This window comes from Vigna radiata, chromosome 7 (assembly GCF_000741045.1).
Source record: "Vigna radiata var. radiata cultivar VC1973A chromosome 7, Vradiata_ver6, whole genome shotgun sequence".
Classification (NCBI taxonomy): Eukaryota; Viridiplantae; Streptophyta; class Magnoliopsida; order Fabales; family Fabaceae; genus Vigna; species Vigna radiata.
The window spans coordinates 1,477,982-1,500,682 of record NC_028357.1 but is presented as its reverse complement, the minus strand read 5'-3'; the positions used below and the strand labels follow the sequence as shown (position 1 = coordinate 1,500,682).

Here is a 22,701-nt window from a genome sequence, read left to right as displayed (position 1 = left end):
TTAATCTTTAAAATTAATTTTTAATTTTTTTTTCTTGACACAAATAATTTAGTTTTACCTTTTAGAAAGATCAAATGTATTTACATTAATATTTTCGTGATTAATTTGATTTGAGTTATACTTAAACAGATTTTTTTTAATCTAAGTCTATATTTTAAAAAATTTTTTTTTAACAAATTTTATTTAAAATTTTTTAAAAAAAAATATAAAAATATTTCACGAGTATCATTAAATATTTGTATATGTTAAACAAACCCACTGGACAATTGTTTTTAAACAAAACAAATATCAAGTGAGCATTACCCATACTTGAGACCATTCCTATTGCAACGCATTGCTGATCGTATTTAAATACACTTTTCATAAGCAAATAATCAATAAAGGAACTGCATTTTGAAGTAGTTGTTAGTTTAGGTAATGAATAAAGAGAAGAGGTAGCAACAGCTTTCTAATACATTTTCTATTATTAATAAAAAATTATTTATAAATTACAAAATCAATAATACAATTTATTAAACAAAAGTAAGACCTGAATTTCTTAAATAATTTAAGAGAATACTTAAAAACACCGTTTTACAAAATGCAATATTTATCGGAGTTTGAGTACATCTACCGTTCGTTTAGGTTAACCTCACAAATTTAACTTCAGACTACCAATAGTCACTCTTACTTTTAATCTTACCAAAATTGAGAAAGACTTTTCTCCCAAGTAAAATTATATCTAACACCTAATTAACATACACATAAATATATAAGCAATATCCACTCAGTATAATGTAATCTGCTAAATAAACAAAGCCAATATAGGTCATGGAAAAATTACAGTAAGTAATATTTTATTTCAAGCGCTAACCGAAAAATAATCAACCCTCCTCACCCACCCTTGGCATGCTCTTATCATGTATCAAATTTCTTCAGTGGTGTCAAAATGCTTGGAGCAGCAAGCATAAAGAATTAATTAAAAATATGCTCTGCGATAATGTCGCGGGTGAAAAGAATACTTTGCACCCCAGAATATCCATAGGAAATTATGGTGTATTATTATTTTCATCAACTCAGACCGAACCCTTTTACTAATCTACTGGCTACACATTCCAGTAATAGGGACATGTTAAATAAATTATGCACATACTCCGGACGCTGCAAAATTGTAATGATCAAGAGATATGTTAGCCACACAGAAGCACGTATTACTTTTATTCTCCTCCTATACCATAACTCGGCAATGAAGTTAGTATGATGGTATACATGGTATATTAGTTGGCTGCATCATCATGTTCAGGAACCGGATCATGAGCTGCAGAAGTTGATCCTCTACCCACCGGAAGATAGGACCATGCTATTGCTGCAGTACCAAGTACAAGCGTGGTAGTGATGGAGCCCCAAATCCATCTCAGCCTCCTACTCCTCCTTTGTCTCTCACGCCGCGCCATCTCTAAACAAGAAAGAAATAACATAAATGAAACAGAATAACAGATAACATAAGCCTACCAAACTACCGCATATATTTTAGGATGAACACGGTACCCATAGAAAAACAGGAATTTCCCCAGTTGCATGAAATAAGACACTATGAATGCGTGCATGTGCAAGCATTAAGCAAAAAAAGTTCATCGCATTGCATACCCGTTAAGGAAATTCTGCCATTGCGGGACAGTTGACCACTAAATAAAAATAGTTTTGGACCATGATCAGCTATAATTTAATGGGTAGGCATCACCGGTATGTATATTGCAAGTACAAAACACTTGTATATTGCAATCACACTAACAAAGCATAAGATATGAGCACATATAATATCATCACAATTCATTACTGTTCAATTGATCTTCACTAGACAATAATAATAAATTCTTTCTGTAATCTTTCCTTTTCTCCCAGTAATTCTCTCGTCTTGGAGGTTTTGTGTGTATATAGCCCATATCAACATTATTAAGCCACCAAACAGCCTACTATTATTCTATCAATAAAACTATGAACCACATTCGCATTCAAGGACCATAAAAAGCAGATACTATGCCAAAAACCTGGTTTTTATTCAACCATCTCTAAACAAATATTTGTGTCATTTGAGAAAGAAAGCAAGAGACTTGTTTGGAGGAAAAATAAAATGACGAATCAAACCAATTATAGCTTTAAGCAAAATGTACATTTATCAAACATTAACGGAAAAATAGTTATATTCAGTTTAAGATACAAGTATACGCGTGATATTAATACACTTGGAGACAAAAATATGACATAAATCTCACCTACTGCTTCCTGATTCCTCTGAGACATCTCCTTATTCATGGTCTCATAACAGTGAAGACGTTCCAATAGTCGAGCAATCTCAAAATTCTTCAACTCTAATTGAGCTTCCATTTCCATCTCCACTTCTGCCCTGGCAATTCCTCTCCCAATGCTGTTTGATATAAACCTAGTAATGTAAAGTTGCTGAAATACATCTTCCATAGGATCAGAACTCAGCTGCCCAGCCTCAGCAGTAAGGTCAGCAGGCAAAACAATTCCCACATGCGATAACCCTTGTCTAAGTTTCTCCCACTGGCTTTGCATGCTGTTAAGGGATTCTTCAACTTGTTTCCTCTTCTCTATCTCCATCAATAGACTCAACCTTATTTCACGCAAATCAGCTTCAATGTCACGTTGAAAATTTTGAGTCCCACTGTCAGACGAGAGTTCTACAGGAAGAAAAGAGCCAAGATAATTTATATCATTGAATATTTTCAAGACATATACTGATGCTCTTCCTCACATCTAATCATCATTCCAAGTATACACTAAAACAGATAAATCGATGGAAAAACTAGGATATCATTTTATCACTGCAGCAACGACCACACATAGTAACATGAAGAAAATATGGAAAAATGGAAATCAAAAGTTATTATAATAATAACAATAGTAAAATGAAAAGCAAAATGACCCTATACATTATACCCGACTTCAAACTTTATAGGACAGCACACCCCTCTATGGTTGTATTTGCCTACATGCTAGAATCAGTTCCAAAGAAATAATTGTCAGTAAAACTAGCTCAACTTACCTTCCCAAGCATCAAAAAATTCTGCACGTTTCATAGCTTGTTCCATGCCTGTATCCTCACCATCTGTGCAACTTTTTATACTCATTGAATCATGTGGATCAAAAAAGTCTTCACAGTCACCAGCTCTTTCCAAATTTGATGCCACTACTTTATCCATACGTGATCCATTAAGAACGCCACTACTTTCACTTTCCCTTTGTCTGTGCCCAAGGTCACCATTATTGTTGCTACTAAGGCCGGTATCATGTACACCATTCACCAGCACCTCCTTAGCAGTAACAGGTTCGGGGTTTGCAGAAGTAGTGACTTGGAGATCACCGTCAGAACAGGCAACCACAGAATCATTGCTCTTACCATTAGCAGTCGCATCATCAAGATCCTTCTGCTTGGCCTGTACATTTGCCTCAGAAGAACTTTTCATGAGGCGTGGGCCTCGGCGTTTGTGATTCACAATATACGGAGAAGGAGGGAATGAAGAGGGTGCATCTGGAAGCGGCGTCACCTCAGGTGTGGCATAGAGTGCGGGCTTTAATTGAGGACGAGGAGCGGGCTTCTTCGTTACTGCCGGTTCACTACTCCGCCTCTGGTGCTTCTTTGGGACAGGCATCGGCACCGGAGCAGATTTATAAGAAGGTTTCGAGGCTCCAGGCTCTATCAACCTATCAAATGCTATGGCAGTAAAGGTCGGCATGGCTGTACAAAATCATATCAAACCGACACAGAAACAGACGTTAGAACAGGAATAATAATCATGACCTAACACAATTTTCAAATAAGCATAATCATAGAAATTAAAATAATCGACAGCTGCGTACGCAAAGAAATTAAAATCCAAGAAACAAAAAGTTCAAACAAACGCAAAATCCCTAACCTAATATAACGCTCTATACTCTCCTTAAAATACACCGAAAACAGAGAAAGAAACGCTCCCACAATCGTAACCTAAAATTAATTTTCTTGTTGCAAAAGAAAAAGGAAAATCGATGAAAGAGAAAGTAAAAGGAATCCTAAACAATAATAACTATAGAGGGGAAAAACTGAAAGGAAATCAATGTAGCCTGAGACCTAAAAAACAGAATTCAAATACCGGTATCGGAATTGCTATTTCACTGTACAAAAAATAAAAATCGAAATCGGTACAACAGTTTTTCTCTCTGTTTTTTATTTTTCCTTTTCCCACAAAATTGAGAAGAAAATGAGAAAGATGAATAGAAGAAGAAACAAACCTTGAGAGCGCAGAAGAAGGAAGAGGAGGAAAAGGATGAAGTGAAGAGAACTAAGTGATTAGAAGGAAGGAGAAGGAGACAGCCCCTGAAATGAGAGGCGTGAGAAGCTGCACATTTTTTGGATATATTTTAATTTTTTGGTTGTTAGAAGAACACACTTCCCACACCTCTGGAATTAATTTCAACCTTCAACCCGACCTTTCCTTTCCTTGCCCTAATTCATTTCTCATTTTTTTTTATTTATCTTTACATTTATTTATTTCATTGTTCAAATATTACAAAATTATTTATTTTTAATCTTATCACTTTATTAGGTATTATTCAAATGAACTCTGAATATCTAAAATAATTTAATAGATGTGATATTCAAGAAATAAGTATTTAATATAATATTATGCAACAAACATTGACTTTTAATGAACACGAAGATGTTTGAATGGCTCTATGAGAAGGGAAAAAAGATTGCTTGCACGAGAAACAACAATGATAGGGAAGAGTGGTTTGTCACGGTCTCTCCTTCATTCTTTAAGACAAGTCTTCCTTTCATTTCTGTTCAATTGCTCCAACGACACGTTGCAGTTTTAATATCACTGTCAATAAGGTCAATAAACTGGAACTTTAATTTAGGTTTGCATAACTTCCTCATGCACGAAATTTGCTTTTCTCCTTTTTGCTCTTTATTTCTTTTATTTAATCTAATTTAACAAATATTTATTAAGTTATAACACTATATATATTTAATTTAAATATACTTTTAGTTCAAATAAATATAACTCTTTTACATAAAAATATTTATTAACTTTAAATTAAAATGTTTTTAACCATGTAGCCTTTATTACTAAGCATTTTATTTTTTATATTGAATGTTAAGTAATATAATTAAGGTGATAAGAACTATTTCAAATTAAGAGAATTAAATTTGTAATATACATAATTAATGTACTTCTTATTAATATACATAACATATTAATATATATATTATTTCAATTTTCGTTTAATAATTACTCTTCATGTTGCATTTTTTTATTAAAAATAATTATACTTTATTTAGATGTTCATAAGTTATTTTTATATGTTAATTTTTGAATGATTGGAAAATATTTTTTTTAATATTATAAAAAGAAAATTTAGGAAAAAAAATCATAAAACATATTTTATGTTTGAAAAATAATTGCTGCATTTTTATCTTTACATAATTTAAAACTAATATAAAATAATAATATTTAGAGTTAAAAAATGTTTTCACACCTCAAATTTATATCTAAAATTTGAATTCGTCTATATTGAAAAGGTAATATAAAACTCATTATTTTACTTTAATAAGACATAAAATATATTTTCAAAAGTAGATAACATTAACTTTTGTAGTGAATGTGTCTAACAGTCATAAAAGTTAATACATGAATGTATTTCAGAGTATAAGGAGAAATTTTACATAAACTTTTTGATATGTAAGTTCAAAGGTAAAAATATACTTAGCATCATAATATTTATAATATTAGCCTCACAATATTTATAATATTGTATTTGATGTAATTTATCATGTCAAAAAGTAATTAACGTAATTTAATACATTTTTTACAATTAAATTTAGGAAGATTATGTGTATTTATTTTTAAAGTTTAAAACAAATAAAGTTTAGGATATAAGCAAATTTTAATTTTTTATTAAAATTTAAGAATTAAGAAGATATTTTAATTTTTTTATTATTTATTTTTTAATCTCATAATATAGTGCTCTTTTGCGAGGATCGGATTTTGGATTCAAGCGGTCAAAGAAAGTTAACTTTAGAATCTTAAATTAGAAAACTTTGTTCCTAATTCGATAGTTACATGATCCCAATAGCTACATGAAAAGTTCAACGAAATAACTTCAACAAAATAATGAAACAAATATAACATTCAAAATGGAATGCTTTTAGTTTTTGCGGAAAAGCTGTTTATATAAAGAAGACATCATATTTCATTTTCTCCCATTCTAACACCTAGAAATTAAATAAAAGATGTAATGTTGTTTAAAGATGTATGTAGGTGACAACGATTTGAAGTAATTGAAAAGATGATCAATATCATGTTTAGGAATGTAAAAGTAAATGTTGAGGAAATATTTTCTTTCACACAAATTAAAACATAGGCTTCTATTGGATCACGAATAATAGAATTCAAAAGCATCTTTTGAGTGAGGCTTATATCAAATCACATAAATTAATACAATTCTAATTTTAACATCTAAAACTTATTTGCTCTTTTAAGCATGTTTCAAAAACATAATTAGTAAATGTCACCAATATATGTCTTTTATGTGTTATATATAACATCCCAATTTTAATAATAAAATACTATTAAAATGAATATTACATATATGACAAGAAATAAAACTATAATTTTATAAAGAACTAAATTCTTCACCCGAAGAACGAAAAGCACAACCTACACTTTCGTTGCTCGTCTAACTCCCCACTTAGCCAACTGAAAAGATTGCATTCCCAAGCTCACACCATTAAGGTGATCATCGCAAAAGAGAAAACAATACACAAATAGACAAACACAGAAGCAAGGGTGAGCTAGATATACAAAGATTATACAACTCATACCAATTTAACCAATACATAAGCATGTAACAACCAAGTATTTCAAGCATGCAAAGACCATAACACAATACAAACTATGACCAAATGCATTGTTCTGATATCAATGATCGACCACGTGATTTGACCATTCGGACTAGTATCCAGGGGTTTGTGCACCCGAGTGGTGTAGTAACTAGAAAACCATCAGCTGTCACCCGAGGTTAGTCTGTTATAACTCACCCAAGAACCTATGGGCTAGGACCTCCTGCTATTCTCACCACATGACTCATCACTCTTTACTTGAGCATGAATGATCATTAGAATGTCAGGATAAACCCCTTAAGGACACTCCGGCCATTCATACGGTCAATCACAACAAACCACCGGGCACCACCATGTAACCTCCCTTGAGGATCATGGAATTACGTCCATCAACCATACAGGGAACCACCATGTAACCTCCATTGAGGATCATGGAATTACGTCCAATAATTTTACTTCAAAAGACCACAAACAACTCAACAAGTCATCCAAATCGCATGAAACCATTCCATATACATTAACAGACAATAACAGTCCAAGAATAACCACTAAACAATCCAATGCCCCTTAAAATCATACTTAGACAAGGAAAACAACTTTGAAACCATCACCAAAAGTTCCAAAAAGGTCCAAAATCCCCAAAACAACCTAAAGAACGTTCAAAAATGATATCTGGAACCCCGAAAACCACCAAAAACTGTCTTGGATGATTTTCTAACGACAATAATCGATTATAATACGTAATAATCGATTATTTACGAGAGCTTTGAAGAAAATACGACTTTATGACTAGAATAATCAATTACCAAGTGAGATAATCGATTATTCTTATCAGTTTTTAACAACAACCTGTTTTTTCTGGTTTTGGTGCATCTTTGACATATCCAATTGATCAATTTAAAATTTGTAACACTAACATTGATATGAAACATCTTTATAGATGAAAGTAAAGTATTGCATTTTTCATTTGGATAGGAATTAGATGTACTAAACTAACACAAATTCTACTACAAAACATCAAACTCAACTAGAGGACCCCAAACTCAATTCTAACACTTTGCCCGTATTTTGACCAACTTGATGACTCAAACAGGTCACAATTCACTTGCTAAGACTGCCCCAACAACGAAGTGCACTCAAAACCCAAATGCTCAAAATCACCCTCTCACTTCCCCTCAAACAACCCAAGATGTATCCTCTTTGCTAAACTGTCTATCTAATTATTATCACAATAGAACTTACCCCCAACGCTTCTTACTAACCCAATTGGTCATCGTAGAAAAATCAAATGTTTGACGAATCAAACTCACCATGAACGCCAGTACATATGACTAGTCACAACTTACTAGATCAAACCAAGGCTGCTCTATGATCAGGGATGTACCAACTCCGGTTTTTAAGAATCTTTTATCCTACCAACAAACTGTTCTCAACCAATCCCAAATGACCTCTCTAAATTGTCTCAATACTCCAAACACACCCTAGACCACAGTTACTCAAAGTCATAACCCCACTTCCCTTAAACCAACCTAGAACACTACCCAAACACTTTATTTCTCACTAGAACTTGTTCTAACAGCCTCCACATGTGCAACTACTCCAAACAGTAAATCTTTTCAGCAAACCAATTCCATCATCAATAGCTTACAACATCACAATTTACATGCACGATTACAGTAACATAGTACATACCACTCAAGCACACCAATATAACATTTAAGTCAAACAACATATTGTTTTAGAAATTAACATACATACATATCAAACAAATGATTTAAAACATATAATCAGGTCCCCTTACCTTGGGTTTTCACAACACAACTAATTGAAGATGCCCTTACAGTGTCTCACCCAAATAGTACCCTACAACCACCACATTGGTGGTGAAAACAGCTCTTTAGAGCTAGAACTTAATTAAATTGGAAGAAGGACAATTTTAATTTCATGAAACTCATAGACCTCAAATCCTAGGTTTCGAAAATAATAGAGAAAACAGAAAAACTACTTACCGGAAGGAAATGGAGAAATTAATCGGTTCAAGGTGAAGTCCTCGACGCCGCAAACGCTTAGGCGGTGCCTAATAAAAAATCGAACGATTCAGTGAATGAGAATGTTAGAGAGAAGACAAAGAAAATTTAGGGAAAAAGAGTTCTAGAGAGAGCGAGTTTAAGCTTAATGAATCAGACTTTGAAATACGTTTTCTACAGTCAGGGTGTCTTAACCTTCAAAGACCTAAGAGCATCAACTTAAGGCTCAAGAGCCCTTGACCCATTTTTTAGGTCCTTACATTATATGTTGTTTAATGTTGTAACTTTTTTATCGTGAGATTTTTTATTGTGTTTTTTCATTGTTATTAGATTTTGTTTTATGTTCCACCGGAAATCACAAAGTCTAAGATGAAAAAAAATTATCTGAATACACATTTGCAGATATGATCTTTTGAATATTGAATATGAACTATGTAAATTTTAGTGTTCAATAAGTTTGTTAAATGACGACAACCATTTTTACATCAAGAGAATAAGTTATATTGTTGTCCTTTATTCTATTGCTTTTTTCATAGATTGAGGCAATCCAATTATCTTTATTTAATATATTTATTTTTCCGATAAAAAATAAAATTGAAGCAAAGACATTATTTTATTGCTTTTTTTTTTGGACAATGATATTTTAACACCAATTTTTGACATTATTTTGACACTGCACACGTGTCAAGATGTGATTAGACGATTTCAAATTAAAAAAGTTGAGGTAGGGATATATTTGGAAGAGAAAAACCAAAGTTTGTTTTTTAATTTGAAATCGTCCAACTACATGTTGACACGTGTGCAATGTCAAAATGGTGTCAAAAAATGGTGTTAAAATTTTATTTTCCTTTTTTTTTCATAGATTGAGGCAATCCAATTATCTTTATTTAATATATTTATTTTTCTGATAAAAAAATAAAATTGAAGCAAAGACATAATTTTGCAACAAGTGAGTATAAAAGAATATTTTGTTGTATTAACATCTCCAACCCACACAGAAAAAATAACATATTTATATTACACGAGAACCTATTGAAAACAAGCTGATGAACTTTACAAGTTGCCAATCGATTCAAATGTAACCAGACTCTACGATTTCTTACAAGAAATATACTAATATTCTGCATTAAAACCTGAATCAAACGTAATGCATGACAGGTTTATTGGAGTTCAAATCCCACATGCCTCCTTCCTTGAGATATTCAAGATACCTAGAAAATTCAGGCCTTGCAGTTGTTTTCTTTTTCCTACGAAGAGCCAAGAAGCTGAGAAGAGGGTGACTCTTCTTTTCACTGCTGCTTCCCTTCTTTGTGGGGTTTCTCTGAAGATTGAAGTCCCCAAAGGTTGAACCCAAAGCCACTTTTCTTGAAGGGTTGGATCCCCAAGAAGGCAAACTGGTGCTCCTCTTGAACCCCTCGTTCAAAAGTGCAGTGGTAACTGATTCTTTACCTAATCTCTCATACCTTCCAGGACCTCTCCGAGTACTCATGGATCTAAACATGGTTGGATCTTGTTTTCTGAAAGACAAGATTTTGAATAGTATTGGTTTGTAGTCTCAGTAGAAAGTGAGATGGTGTAAATGGTAGCTGAGAAAAGTTGGAGTAAGAACAACAGAGTGGGTGGCTTTATATACGCACCTGTAAGTCAAGTTTGGATAGCTAGCAGTTTCGTCCTTCATGATTTTATATTCAGCAATATTACAATAATCACGTTTTGGATGTTTACTACGCCCATGTGATTTGAAAACATTCAGGTTGTTGTGCAACTTTTGTTGACTGTTTCTGTTTTGGCGTCCCACAACTTCAATTTTTCAGAAATATATGCATCACTTCCACGAAAGTACATGTTATAATTTGACTCCTATTATCAACTTATACACTGTAGTTTCGAGGATGTTATACTCTTAAAATGTATTAAAATTTGTACCAAGTGTAGATCCTAGTTAACTTAATTATAAGCATTAAATTTTTTATAATTTATATTTACTTCTAAAATTGTCTTTAATGATAAGGCAGTATTATATATTTTTATATAATATATTAACTTTACTCTTGTGTTTTTTTTTTTTATTATTATTAATAGTTTATTTATTATTTTAATTAATTTTTATGTGCCGACAGGTATTTCTGGTTATAAATGGATTAATAAAAATTACCCTTCCCTATACTTCCTTATTATTTTAATTTTTTTTTGTGAATTTTTCAAGACTCAATCTTTAATTAATTAATTAAATATGAATTTAGAAATCAATTTATTTCTTTACTCAAAATTTTTATAATAATATTAGTGATTAATTTAAATACCAATTCATACACTACAAAAATGACCAATTAAAAATACAATATAGTAATTAATATCCAAATCTATTATTATAGTAATAATATTATTACAATGTATTATTACAAAAATTATATATAGTAATAATATATAGTAACAATATAGTAATTAATTACAGAAATAATTAATTACTATAATAAAAACTTTGGATATTAATTTATAAAATAAAAATTATCAATAACTAAAATAATTTTTATTGTAAATAAAAAATTATAATATATTATTTTTAATTATATATATTATTACTATATATAGTAATTAATATCCAATTCATACAATATATTATTACAAAAATTATATATATTATTATAGTTTTTTATCTACAATAAAAATTATTTTAGTTATTGATAATTTTTATTTTATAAATTAATATCCAAATCTATTATTATAGTAATTAAGTATTTTTTGTCATTAAAATTATCATAACTTAGGAATTTTTTTAATATCTACTTATCACTATAAATTTATTGCCAATATATATATATATATATATATATATATATATATATATATAATTTATTAAAAATTTGTGGTTATCTTTTTCCTATACAATATTTCAATAATCATAGCAATTTAATTTACATAACTAGCGATATTAAAATTTTCATTCAATTATAATTTAATTAAGTATATTTTTCAGGTTTGCTTAGATCAGTCTAGTGCAAAATGAATTGAGCTAAACTACAATGTTAAAAACTACATTAAATCAAATACTAGTTTGTCATAACTAAACTGAAGATTAGTTTACACAATTAGTTTACACAAACTGAACTAAACTTTTTATTCTACCGAAGTGCATTGTACTAAAATTTGTTTTTTACTTTGACAAGCAACACAACTTTGAGACAAACTAGAATAGGCCAAAGGTCGAGACGGGTTAGGTTGGACCAAAGGTCGAGACAGGTCGACCTTACCAAAGTTTGAGACAAAACATGCCAAAGGTTAAGACGAGCGAACTCGGGACAAATATTAAGATGATTAAGCCAGATACAAGGTTGAGACAAGTTAACAATGGTCAAAGGTCAAGAAAGGCTGACATGAGTTCGAGACAGGCTTGGTCAAGCCAAAGGTTGAGATGAGTTGTTTTTGGCCAACAGTTGAGATGATCCCATTCAGGCCAAATGTTGAGATGAACCAAATGTGTCAAAATGTTGAGAAGGGTCTACACCAAAATTTGACCGAATTCAATCGGAACATCCACAGTTGAACATCGACTGAGTCAGTCCTGATCGAAATTCGCCTAAATTCGGACGAGTCGGTCCTGATAAAAAATTTGTTCAATTCAGCAAGAATGACCATCGCTAAGAATAAGTAAGGACCACCATGATTGAAACTCGTTCGAGTCGGTTCTGACCAAAATTTGGTTGAGTCAACCCTGGCAAAAAATCGTGCGAATTTGGCCAAGATAACCACAACCAAAACTTTGTAGACTCGGTCATAACAAAAATTTGGCCGATTCAATCTCATTCAAAAATCGACAAGGACAACCACTATCAAAACTAGATTGAGTCAGACTTCACAAATATTTGGCCAAATTCAACCAAGTAGGCCCTGACTAAAAATTTGTCGAATTTGATCAAGTCAGTCACAGCTGAAACTCATTCGTGTTTGTTCTAGCCAAAATTAGGCAAAGCTAGCTCTTGTCAAAAATTGACTAAATTTGGACCAATTCGCTCTAGCCAAAAATCGACGAATTTGGCCGAGTTAACCTTAGCCAAAGTTTGGTTGAGTCAATAGTAATCAAACTGAACTAGAATTTTAGAAACTCTCAAACAAGTAAAAAAAAAAAAACATAAAATGAAGTAGTTTTAAGTTAATGAGTAGTTAACTCAACTACAACTTTAGAGGTTCAATTTTTTAAAACTGAACTATAGAATGGTACAATTCAGTTTTTAATCTAAACAATTCATTAATTTTAGTATAATATAGTATAGTTAATTGATAGTTCAGTATAGTTCAATTAATTTTACCCACCCCCGCTAGTAAGAAAGACTAAGTTGCATAAGGAGTTATCTCAATTCACTCTACGAGCTATGCTAATTCGCCCAACGAGTTACAAGTCAAAGCCTTAACTTTTAGGCCTTGATGTCAAACCTAATACGTAAAATTGGGTATTTAAACATGTTTTCACAAGGATTTTGAGATCTTTTTCGATTTTTACGAATATAAATCATCTAGGATGTTGGAGAGAAGCTCTTAGAGACTACTTTGGGTCATGGGAAGCTCTCCCTTCTTCTTATTGAGTATTTATCTTCAATCATGGAGTTTTTGTCCTTTTTGGTTGAGGAAGAAGATGAATCATGAAATTGGAGGTGGAAATGTGAATGGGAGACGCCATTTGAGCATGAAGCAGCTACCAAGAACCTTGGCAGAGACCTTGCTTCTGATCTATAGTTTCAATTTCTTTCATATTCTTTAATTTTGTAAACCCTGGGATTTCCATCATGGAGAACTAAACTTATTTGTTGAAATATTAGTTGTAATAAACTTATTTCTTGTGTATTTTACATGTTCATACATATGTTTTTTCATTTCAGTGTTAGTTCATGCTTAATGTTTGTTGTGGCTTAAACACCTATTGCTTGATTATGGTTCTTGAGGTGTTTTAAAATATCTCCTGAACCTAGAATTGAAATTAAATACCTACTTAAACTTGTATCTAGGGATAGGACTGCCTACATTAGTAATATTAATACTTTTGAACTTAATGTATGATTTCTCTTGTTGATCATCCAAGGAATTAACCTTTGATGAGTTATCATGTGTTCAAAGTCTCTAAGAATAGAATTTGAACATATTTATTGATTTTAATATGAAATTGAAATTGAAATGTTTACAAATTCATGAAAATGAAGTTAATAAAATCTAGTTTTAATAATTATAAATATATTAGGTTAAATTTGTTACACACTAACTTTGATAAAAATACAAAAAATGATGTTTTTTCTTTTTATTTTTGTAAATTTTGTTATTTAATTGAATTATAAATTATGAGAATTGTCAAATGTTATACCAATCTCTTAAAAAAAATAAAATGATATTTAAATTTTTTATTTTATTACTTATACTATTTTATACATTTATCAATATTAGTATATGAATGTTTGTATTTAGCTTCATGATCAACTTCTTAATGTATTATAAAACAGAGTGATAAGTACTCTTCTGATACATTAATCGGTTTTCTAGTCATAACAACCATCTTACAACTGTAATGTGAGAATCAAGAAAAGTAAACAAAAACAATTTCCAGATTTCTTCAAGAAAGGAGTTATTAGTACTAATAAAAATACCTAAACATAGCCCAAAAGTCATATTGTACTTATAGGCCTAAGTTTGATGTAGGCTTTTAAAAAGGCACTTCTAATGTTAACAAACTCGCCTCACAGTATCAGAAATACGTTTAAAAGTGAGATTTCTATAAGTCATTGTTAATTATTTTTTAGAGATAGATGCTGTAGTAGCCCATGGTCATCTTTAAGTTCAGGAAATTAATAATGTTTTGTCGTTTAATGTTTTGTAGGGTTGTTGTTATTATTGATGAGATCGTATTTTGGACTTAGTGGACACAAAAAGATAGTGACTCAGAATCATAAAATATAGAAAACTTCAATTTCAGTTTGATCATTAGCCGAGTAGTTGAACTTAACAATATCACAAAACCAAAATTTACATAAAATAAAATATAATCAAACACGCATATATAACATTTCAAAAGCATGGAAATTTTCACACTATTCTAAATAATTAAGAACAGTAACACTCAGAAAATCACAAATTACATCATTTGACATGGTAAATAATAATATTTTAATTATAATTATATTATTTTTTAATTTAAAATCATAATATATTATTATATTATTAAAAGTAGTGTCAAAAGAGTGTTTTAAATCGTGTCAAACTATCTTTTTTTAATAATTAATCACTGGTTAATTGCACCTTACGACATCAGAAATTTGGTAGTTTACCAAAATAGAATAAAAAAAACATCTTTAAAAACAAAGCATTATCAACACGGAGTCAGTAAAAAAAAATGTAATCTCCAATCCATCACTGAGAAAAAAGAACATCTTTATATTACAAGAACCTATTGAAAACAGGCTGATGAACTTTGCATGTTCCCATTTGATTCAAATGAATGACTAATACCAAAAGTAACCAGACTCTACCAATTCTTACAAGAAATATATTAATATTCTGCATTGAAACCTGAATCAAACGTAATGCATGACAGGTTTATTGGATTTCAAATCCCACATGCCTCCTTCCTTGAGATATTCAAGATACCTNGNAAATTCAGGCCTTGCAGTTGTTTTCTTTTTCCTACGAAGAGCCAAGAAGCTGAGAAGAGGGTGACTCTTCTTTTCACTGCTGCTTCCCTTCTTTGTGGGGTTTCTCTGAAGATTCAAAGCCCCAAAGGTTGAACCTAAAGCCATTTTTCGTGAAGGGTTGGGTCTCCAAGAAGGCAAACTCGTGCTCCTCTTGAACCCTTCGTTCAAAAGAGCAGTAGTAACTGATTCTTTACCTAATCTCTCATACTTCCCAGGACCTCTTCGAGTACTCATGGATCTAAACATGGTTGGATCTCGTTTTCTGAAAGACAAGATTTTGAATAGTATTGGTTTGTAGTCTCAGTAGAAAGTGAGAGCAAAAGGATTGGTGGAAATTGCAGATATGAATGGGAAAAGTTGGTGTAGCACAACATAGTGGGAGGCTTTATATATGCATATTTGAGGTCAAGGTTGGTTAGCTTTCATGGTTTTTTTATTCATTAAATAGAATATATCATGTTTTGAATGGTTATTACTCACCCCTTTGATTAGAAAACTTCAGTTTTTGCAACTTATGTTGACTATTTCTGCTTTGCCGTTCCCATTATTGTAAAGTTCTATCAAGTTGTGAAGTATATATATATATCCACTTCCACGAAAGTACATATCTGTTTGTTTTTTATTTGTATCCCAATCTTGATTTTCTAAGTCAAATAGCCCCTTAGCTCTTAGTAGTATCCACCTTGTGGTGCCTGCAAAATGATATATTGAAAAAACAAATACTTAGAAAAGGTATGTGTTTGAACGAGCCAAACAGTATATAAAAAATATTAAGAATTGGTCTCACTTCAAACATCAGATTTGTTTGTAACTTCTAAACAGCTAACACTTGTTCAAGTATACATACTCGACAAATATGTCAGGGAATAAGGCATGAAGGGTTTCTTTTATTATTCTTTATCATTAAATGTCTTTAACATTTTGTTTCCATTTATTTAAACTACACAAGTAATATAGGATTTTCAAACCATATAAATACATATATTTTATTGAAAAAAATTCACTAAAACTTATTTTCACTCTTTTATAGATAAAAATTTTACTCTTGAATTTAGTGGGGAAAAATGTTTAATTCCATTACTATGTTTCTCTTACGGTGAATGTCAGGATAATTAAATGCAGCAACTGAGTGAGATTCAAGTGTGCATGACTGAGTGAACCGAGAGAGTTTTTTATGGTAGTATTTAAGTTTTGAAATCTGGTGTCATTTTTTTGCATGCACTCTTCTTCTTCAAAGCTCTGAATTTCGTCTTTTCCTCCTTCTCTTTAAACTTCTCTGTCTTCTCTCTAAAAATTCTCACCTTTTTACTCTTCTGATCATCATTTAGGCAACACCTAAGCATTCCTGGTGTCAAGCTCTTTCATTTGCACCAATCAGATTTTTTTTGAGCTGATAAGTTCAAATCTCTCTTCGTCCTTTGAGGTTTAACGTTTGTGATGTATGCAAGCACTGTTTGACTTGCATGTGTTCATCAGTTCCTTCTCTGAAAGTGTTTTCTATCTTTGATTCTATGGTTGGTTCCTTTTCACCAATCAGAAGCTTATAGGAAGCCCTAGAAGTTACTTGAGGTGTAGGCAATATTGTGAAAGCATAGCAATTTCTGGATTTCGAGCTAAGGGAAGCTTGTAATTCATATGATTCTTTTTTGTGAATGTTTGCTTGTTGGAATGATATTATGTTGATGATTTGGTTGATATTGAAATGTTAATGTTCTCGCATGCTCATTTGTATGTGTTGATGATTGAGAAATGGCATGAATTGGGTAGGAATAGGGTCTGATCTTAATTCTGTAGTCTTCTACAAAATTTTGTAATTGTCGTCAAGAGTCATTTGTGATCATTCGGTTTTCCATTGGGGCATTCAGTCTTGACTGGATTCTCCTTCTGTAGAGAATTACAGATGATGACAACCGATCAGTCTTCTATTGGTATGTTTGAAAATAAGCATTCAGTTTAAGTATAGTTTTCTATTTCTACTTAGTAGTCAGCCTAATCAAGGTATTCAAATAAGTTAAGTATTCAATATTATACTTGTCTTTAGTATGTGAATAGATGTTACATTATTTTTCGTGGTCGGCCTTGCGTATATATTTTATCAGCATAGAGTGTTCGGTCTTAAACTGGCACTCGGTCTCCTCAGTGCTCGGTCTTAAACTAGCGCTCGGTCTCCTCAGTACTCGGTCTTAGACTAGCATTCAGTCTCCTCAGTGCTTGGTTTTAGACTAGCATTTGGTCTCCTTAGTGCTCGGTCTTAAACTAGCGCTCGGTCTCATGTAGTGCTCGGTCTTGTACTAGCACTTGGTCTATCCATAGTATCCAGTTTGATAATAGTATTCGGTTTTAACAGTGATCGATCTCATGAAATAAGTGTTCGGCCTAAGCCTATAGTGTTTGGTTTAAACTCTTTGGTTTCGGTTAAAACTTTAGTATTCGGTTATGTGTGATGGTAGGCGTACTATAGCGCTCGGTCAACCTTTTGGTTAGCAAGAAAACGATCAGTATAATAATAAGAGTTCGGTTCAACTAAAGTAGTTAGTTTGGTAATAGCATTTGGTCATGTTAGTCTCTAAGGAATGTTATTCCGCTCGACCTTGTTCATAAATATAATGATACCTCTTTCGGTCTTATTCATGATTGGGATTTTATTATACTATTCAGTTTTATTGTATTGGTGGTTAAGTATGATGATATTTGAAGAGTGATATGAATTGAATAACATGGATGTGGAAGAGAATTCCAAGGAGGAATATCTCATGAATGGTTATGAAATTGTAAAGTATGAATTGTGGAACTTATAACTTAGCTGGCGTTTATCCTGATATTCCGTGATTGCTCATTCTCACGTAGAGAAGAGTAACTCATGTGTGAGAATGACAGGAGGTCCTAGTCCATAAGGTTAACTTGGGAGAGGTATAACAAACTAACCTCGGGTGGCAATTGTTGAGGGCATCCCAACTACTACACCAAAGTCTTGTAAACGATTACAAAGTCTTGTAAACGATTACAACTTTGTTTTTTGCTCCAGTCCAAAGTTGTAATCATTTACAAGACCTTGGTAAACGATTACACAAACAAAATCCTGGATTTGTACAGAAAGTTGTACTACAGGAGCCAGTTCTGGTAACCTAGGGGACATAGTCTAAATTTTTGTATTTTTTTGCATAAATGCAATGGTTTTTGTGTGATTTTGTTGTTTAAGTGTGATTTTAATGTGGGAAATCAAGTTTGGGCACCCCATGTTCGAGATGACAAACATTTTTTTTTCATTTAAACAAGTTAGTTTAAGTTTTGCAAGGTCTGGAGCAAAAAATAAAGTTGTAATCATTTACAAGACCTTGTAATCGGTTGTTCCTCACACGAGATGGTGAGTTGATACTGCACATGAACTAATATCTTTGAGAAATTGCTTTTGATATAATACGAATTGCAAAAATAAAAGAGCATTAACATAGAAATCACGAACCTGAACGATGAAGATTATGTTAGAGTGAAAAATGAAAATACAGATAGAGAGATAGATGAAAATTAGGTTAGAGTTAAAGAGGAATTAGATGAATTAGGAATGAAGGCTCAGACAAGAGGAAAAGAACGCATAGAGAATAATCTGATTGAGGAGATAAGATGAACATACTAGGAAGACAGAAGTGATAAAAGTCGCTTCAGCATAGTTCTCGCCGCCTTGACCACGACGCTCAGCCCAAAAAGAGGAAGACACAAAGCAAACGAACACATGCAACAGAAAAAGATTGTGATGGAGGCAGTAGAAGAAATGAAAGTGCTTAAGACGAAGGGAATTAAGGCTTAGAGAATTAGAAATGAAAGTGCGGAAAAAGCTTTTCTAATATTAAGGATAGCAGAAAAATTATTCTAAGATAAAAATATAGTTTAGGGACGATTTTTGTTAATAACTGCCAAAAAAATTTAAAAAAAAATACTTTCTTACTATTTCAAGCATAAACTGCTGGAACGAGGTTTCATGCCAGAAAAAAAATCTTTTCTAAAATTAATTGTTTTTTAATATCAATTTGTTTATTGTATTTATTATTTTAATTCAATTCAATCTCAATTTTTTTAAAATTAAAAATTTTATTTATTTTTAAATTGAGACTTAAATTAATTTATATAAATTTTACAATGATAATTTCATTAAATATTTTTACAAATATTAAATTTATTTAAATTTATATTTTAAATTATTTTTTTTTTAATTTTAAATATATTTATTTTAGATTAATGGACCAAGTGGGAGAATGTTAGAATTATTTTAATTTTAGAATAAATATTATAGTATTTTAAGTTTTTATTTTTTAAGGAACATAAATTCGTCCATTAAGTCATTATCTTTATCCTTTTTTAAACTAAAAAGAGATTATGGAGCAGTTATTATATTGTTTGAAGGTAAAGCCCAACCCATTATTTTTGAACTTGTGATGGCCAGACTCTATATATCGGGAATGGGTTACTCTTAGCTTTGATCACTAAGCATACTCCTCTATTCAGAAAAACACACCGTCGAATTTGAATGAGTTAAGGTTTAGAAAACAAAGTTGTCTCTCTTAAGATTATCCTAACCCTCACCCTTACCCTCACCCTAACCCTAACCTAACTCTAACCCTCACCCTAACCCAATCCCTAACTCTAACCCTAACCATAACCATAATCCTAAACCTAACCCTAACCCTAACCCTAACCCTAACCCTAACCCTCACCCTAACACTCACCCTAACCCTAACCCTAACTGTAACCCTAACCCTCACCCTAAGCCTAACCCTAANCTCACCCTAACACTCACCCTAACCCTAACCCTAACTGTAACCCTAACCCTCACCCTAAGCCTAACCCTAACCCTAACCCTAACCCTCACCCTAACCCTACCAACCCCACCCTAACCCTAACTCTCACCACAACAATAACCCTTACCCTAACCCTAACCCTAACCCCACCCTAATCCTACAAACCTCACCCTCACCCTAGCCCTCACACTCAACCTCACCCTCGCCCTGAACCTGAACCTGACCCAACCTAAACCTGACCCTGACCGTGACTCTGACCCTAACCTGAACCCGAACCTTATCCCTATCCCTAACCCAAACCCTAACCCTAGCCTTAGCCCTGACCTCACCCTAACCCTCACCCTAACCCTAACACTAACCCTTACCTTAACCCAAAACCCTATCCCTAAACCTAAACCTCCCCCGAACCTGAACCCGAACCCTCAACATAACCCTAACCCTAACCTTAACCATCACCCTCACCCTCACCCTCACCCTCACCTTCACCATAACCCTCACCCTAACACTCACCCTCACCCTCACCTTAACCTTAACTCTCACCACAATTCTAACCCTAACCCTAACCGTAGCCCTCACCCTCGTCGTGACCCTGAACCTGACCCAACCTGAACCTGACCCTAACCGTGACTCCGACCCTAACCTGAACCCGAACCCTAACTCTCCCTCTCACACTCACCCTAACCCTAACCCTCACCCTCACCCTCACCATAACCCTAACCCTAACCCTAAACCAAAACCTAACCCTAACGCTATCACTATCCCTAACCCTATCCCTAACCCTAACCTTAACCCTAGCCCTAACCGTCACCCTCACCATAACCCTATCCCTAACCCTAACCCTAACCCCATCTTAATCCCACCCTAACCCTCTCCCTAACACTTACCCTAGCCCAAACCCACACCCTAACCCTAACCCTAGCCCAAAACCACACCCTAACCCTCACCCTCTCCATAACCCTCACTGTAACTCTCACCCTAACCCTAACTCTAACCCTAACCCTAACCCTCACCCTTAGCCTAACCCTAACCCTCACCCTTACCCTAACCCTAACCCTAACCCTCACCCTAACTGTAACCCTAACCATAACCCCATCCTAACCCTCACCTTAACCCTACTAACCCTAACCCTACCAAACCAAATCTAACCCTAACCCTAACCCTAACTCTAACCACAACTTTAACCCTAACCCTAACCCCACCCTAACCCTACTAACCCTACCCTAACCCTAGCCCTCACCCTAACCGTCGCCCTGAACCTGAACCTGACCCAACCTGAACCTGACCCTGACCGTGACTCTAACCTTAACCCGAACCCGAACCTTAACCCGAACCCTAACCCTCCCCCTCAACCTCACCCTGACCATAAACCTCACCCTATCCCTATCCCTAACCCTAACCCTAACCCTAACCCTAACCCTAACCCTATCCCTAACCCTAACCCTAACCCCACCCTAACCCCAACCTAATCCCACCCTAACCCTAACCCTAACCCACACCCTCATCGTAACCCTCACCCTAACCCTAACCCTAACCCTCACCCTTAGCCTAAACCTAACCCTCACCCTCACCCTAACCATAACCCCATCCTAACCCTAACCTTAACCCTACTAACCCTAACCCTAACCCTAACCCTAACTCTCACCACAACTCTAACCCTAACTCTAACCCTAACCCTAACCCTAACCCTAACCCTAACCCTTACCCTTACCTTAACCTTAACCCTAACCCCACCCTAACCTTACTAACCCCACCCTAACCCTAGCCTTCACCGCCCTGAACCTGAACCTGACCCTGACGTGACTCTAACCCTAACCCAAATCATAACCCTCCCTTTCACCCTCACCTTAACCCTAACCCTCACCCTCACCCTTACCATAACCCTCACCCTCACCCTAACCCTATCCCTATCCCTATCCCTATCCCTATCCCTAACCCTAACCCCAACCGTCATCCTCACCCTAACCCTATCCCTAACCCTAACCCTAATCCCACCCTAACCCTCACCCTAACACTTACCCACACCCTCACCCTCACCGTAACTCTCACCCTAACCTTAACCTTAACCCTCACGCTAACCCTCACCCTATCCCTAACCCTAACCCAACCCTCAAGTTGACGCTAAGCCTAACCTTAACCCTCACCCTCACCCTAACCCTAACCTTAACCCTACTAACCCCACCCTAACCCTAACCCTACTAACCTCACCCTAACCCTACCAACCCCACCCTAACCCTAACCGTAATCTTAACCCAATCCTAACACTAACCCTAACCCTACTAACCCCACACTAACCTTAACCCTACTAACCCCACCCTAACCCTAGCCCT

At 33.8% G+C, this 22,701-nt stretch overlaps 3 protein-coding genes across 3 annotated transcripts; all 3 read right to left on the bottom strand.

Moving 5' to 3' along the window:
• Positions 1-913: 913 nt before the first annotated feature.
• On the bottom strand, positions 914-4,489 carry LOC106765641. Its single transcript, XM_014650329.2, has 4 exons — positions 4,273-4,489; positions 3,047-3,739; positions 2,253-2,681; positions 914-1,435 (listed from the first exon to the last, which is right to left on the bottom strand). The coding sequence occupies exons 2-4, from the start codon at positions 3,735-3,737 to the stop codon at positions 1,257-1,259; spliced, it is 1,299 nt and encodes a 432-aa protein (XP_014505815.1). The 5' UTR covers positions 3,738-3,739; positions 4,273-4,489; the 3' UTR covers positions 914-1,256.
• Positions 4,490-9,863: 5,374 nt separating this feature from the next.
• On the bottom strand, positions 9,864-10,498 carry LOC106767918. The gene has a single exon (XM_014652886.2). The coding sequence runs from the start codon at positions 10,409-10,411 to the stop codon at positions 10,049-10,051; it is 363 nt and encodes a 120-aa protein (XP_014508372.1). The 5' UTR covers positions 10,412-10,498; the 3' UTR covers positions 9,864-10,048.
• Positions 10,499-15,225: 4,727 nt separating this feature from the next.
• On the bottom strand, positions 15,226-15,949 carry LOC106767847. The gene has a single exon (XM_014652802.2). It carries the CDS (start codon positions 15,825-15,827, stop codon positions 15,465-15,467), a length of 363 nt encoding a protein of 120 aa, XP_014508288.1. The 5' UTR covers positions 15,828-15,949; the 3' UTR covers positions 15,226-15,464.
• Positions 15,950-22,701: the final 6,752 nt, after the last annotated feature.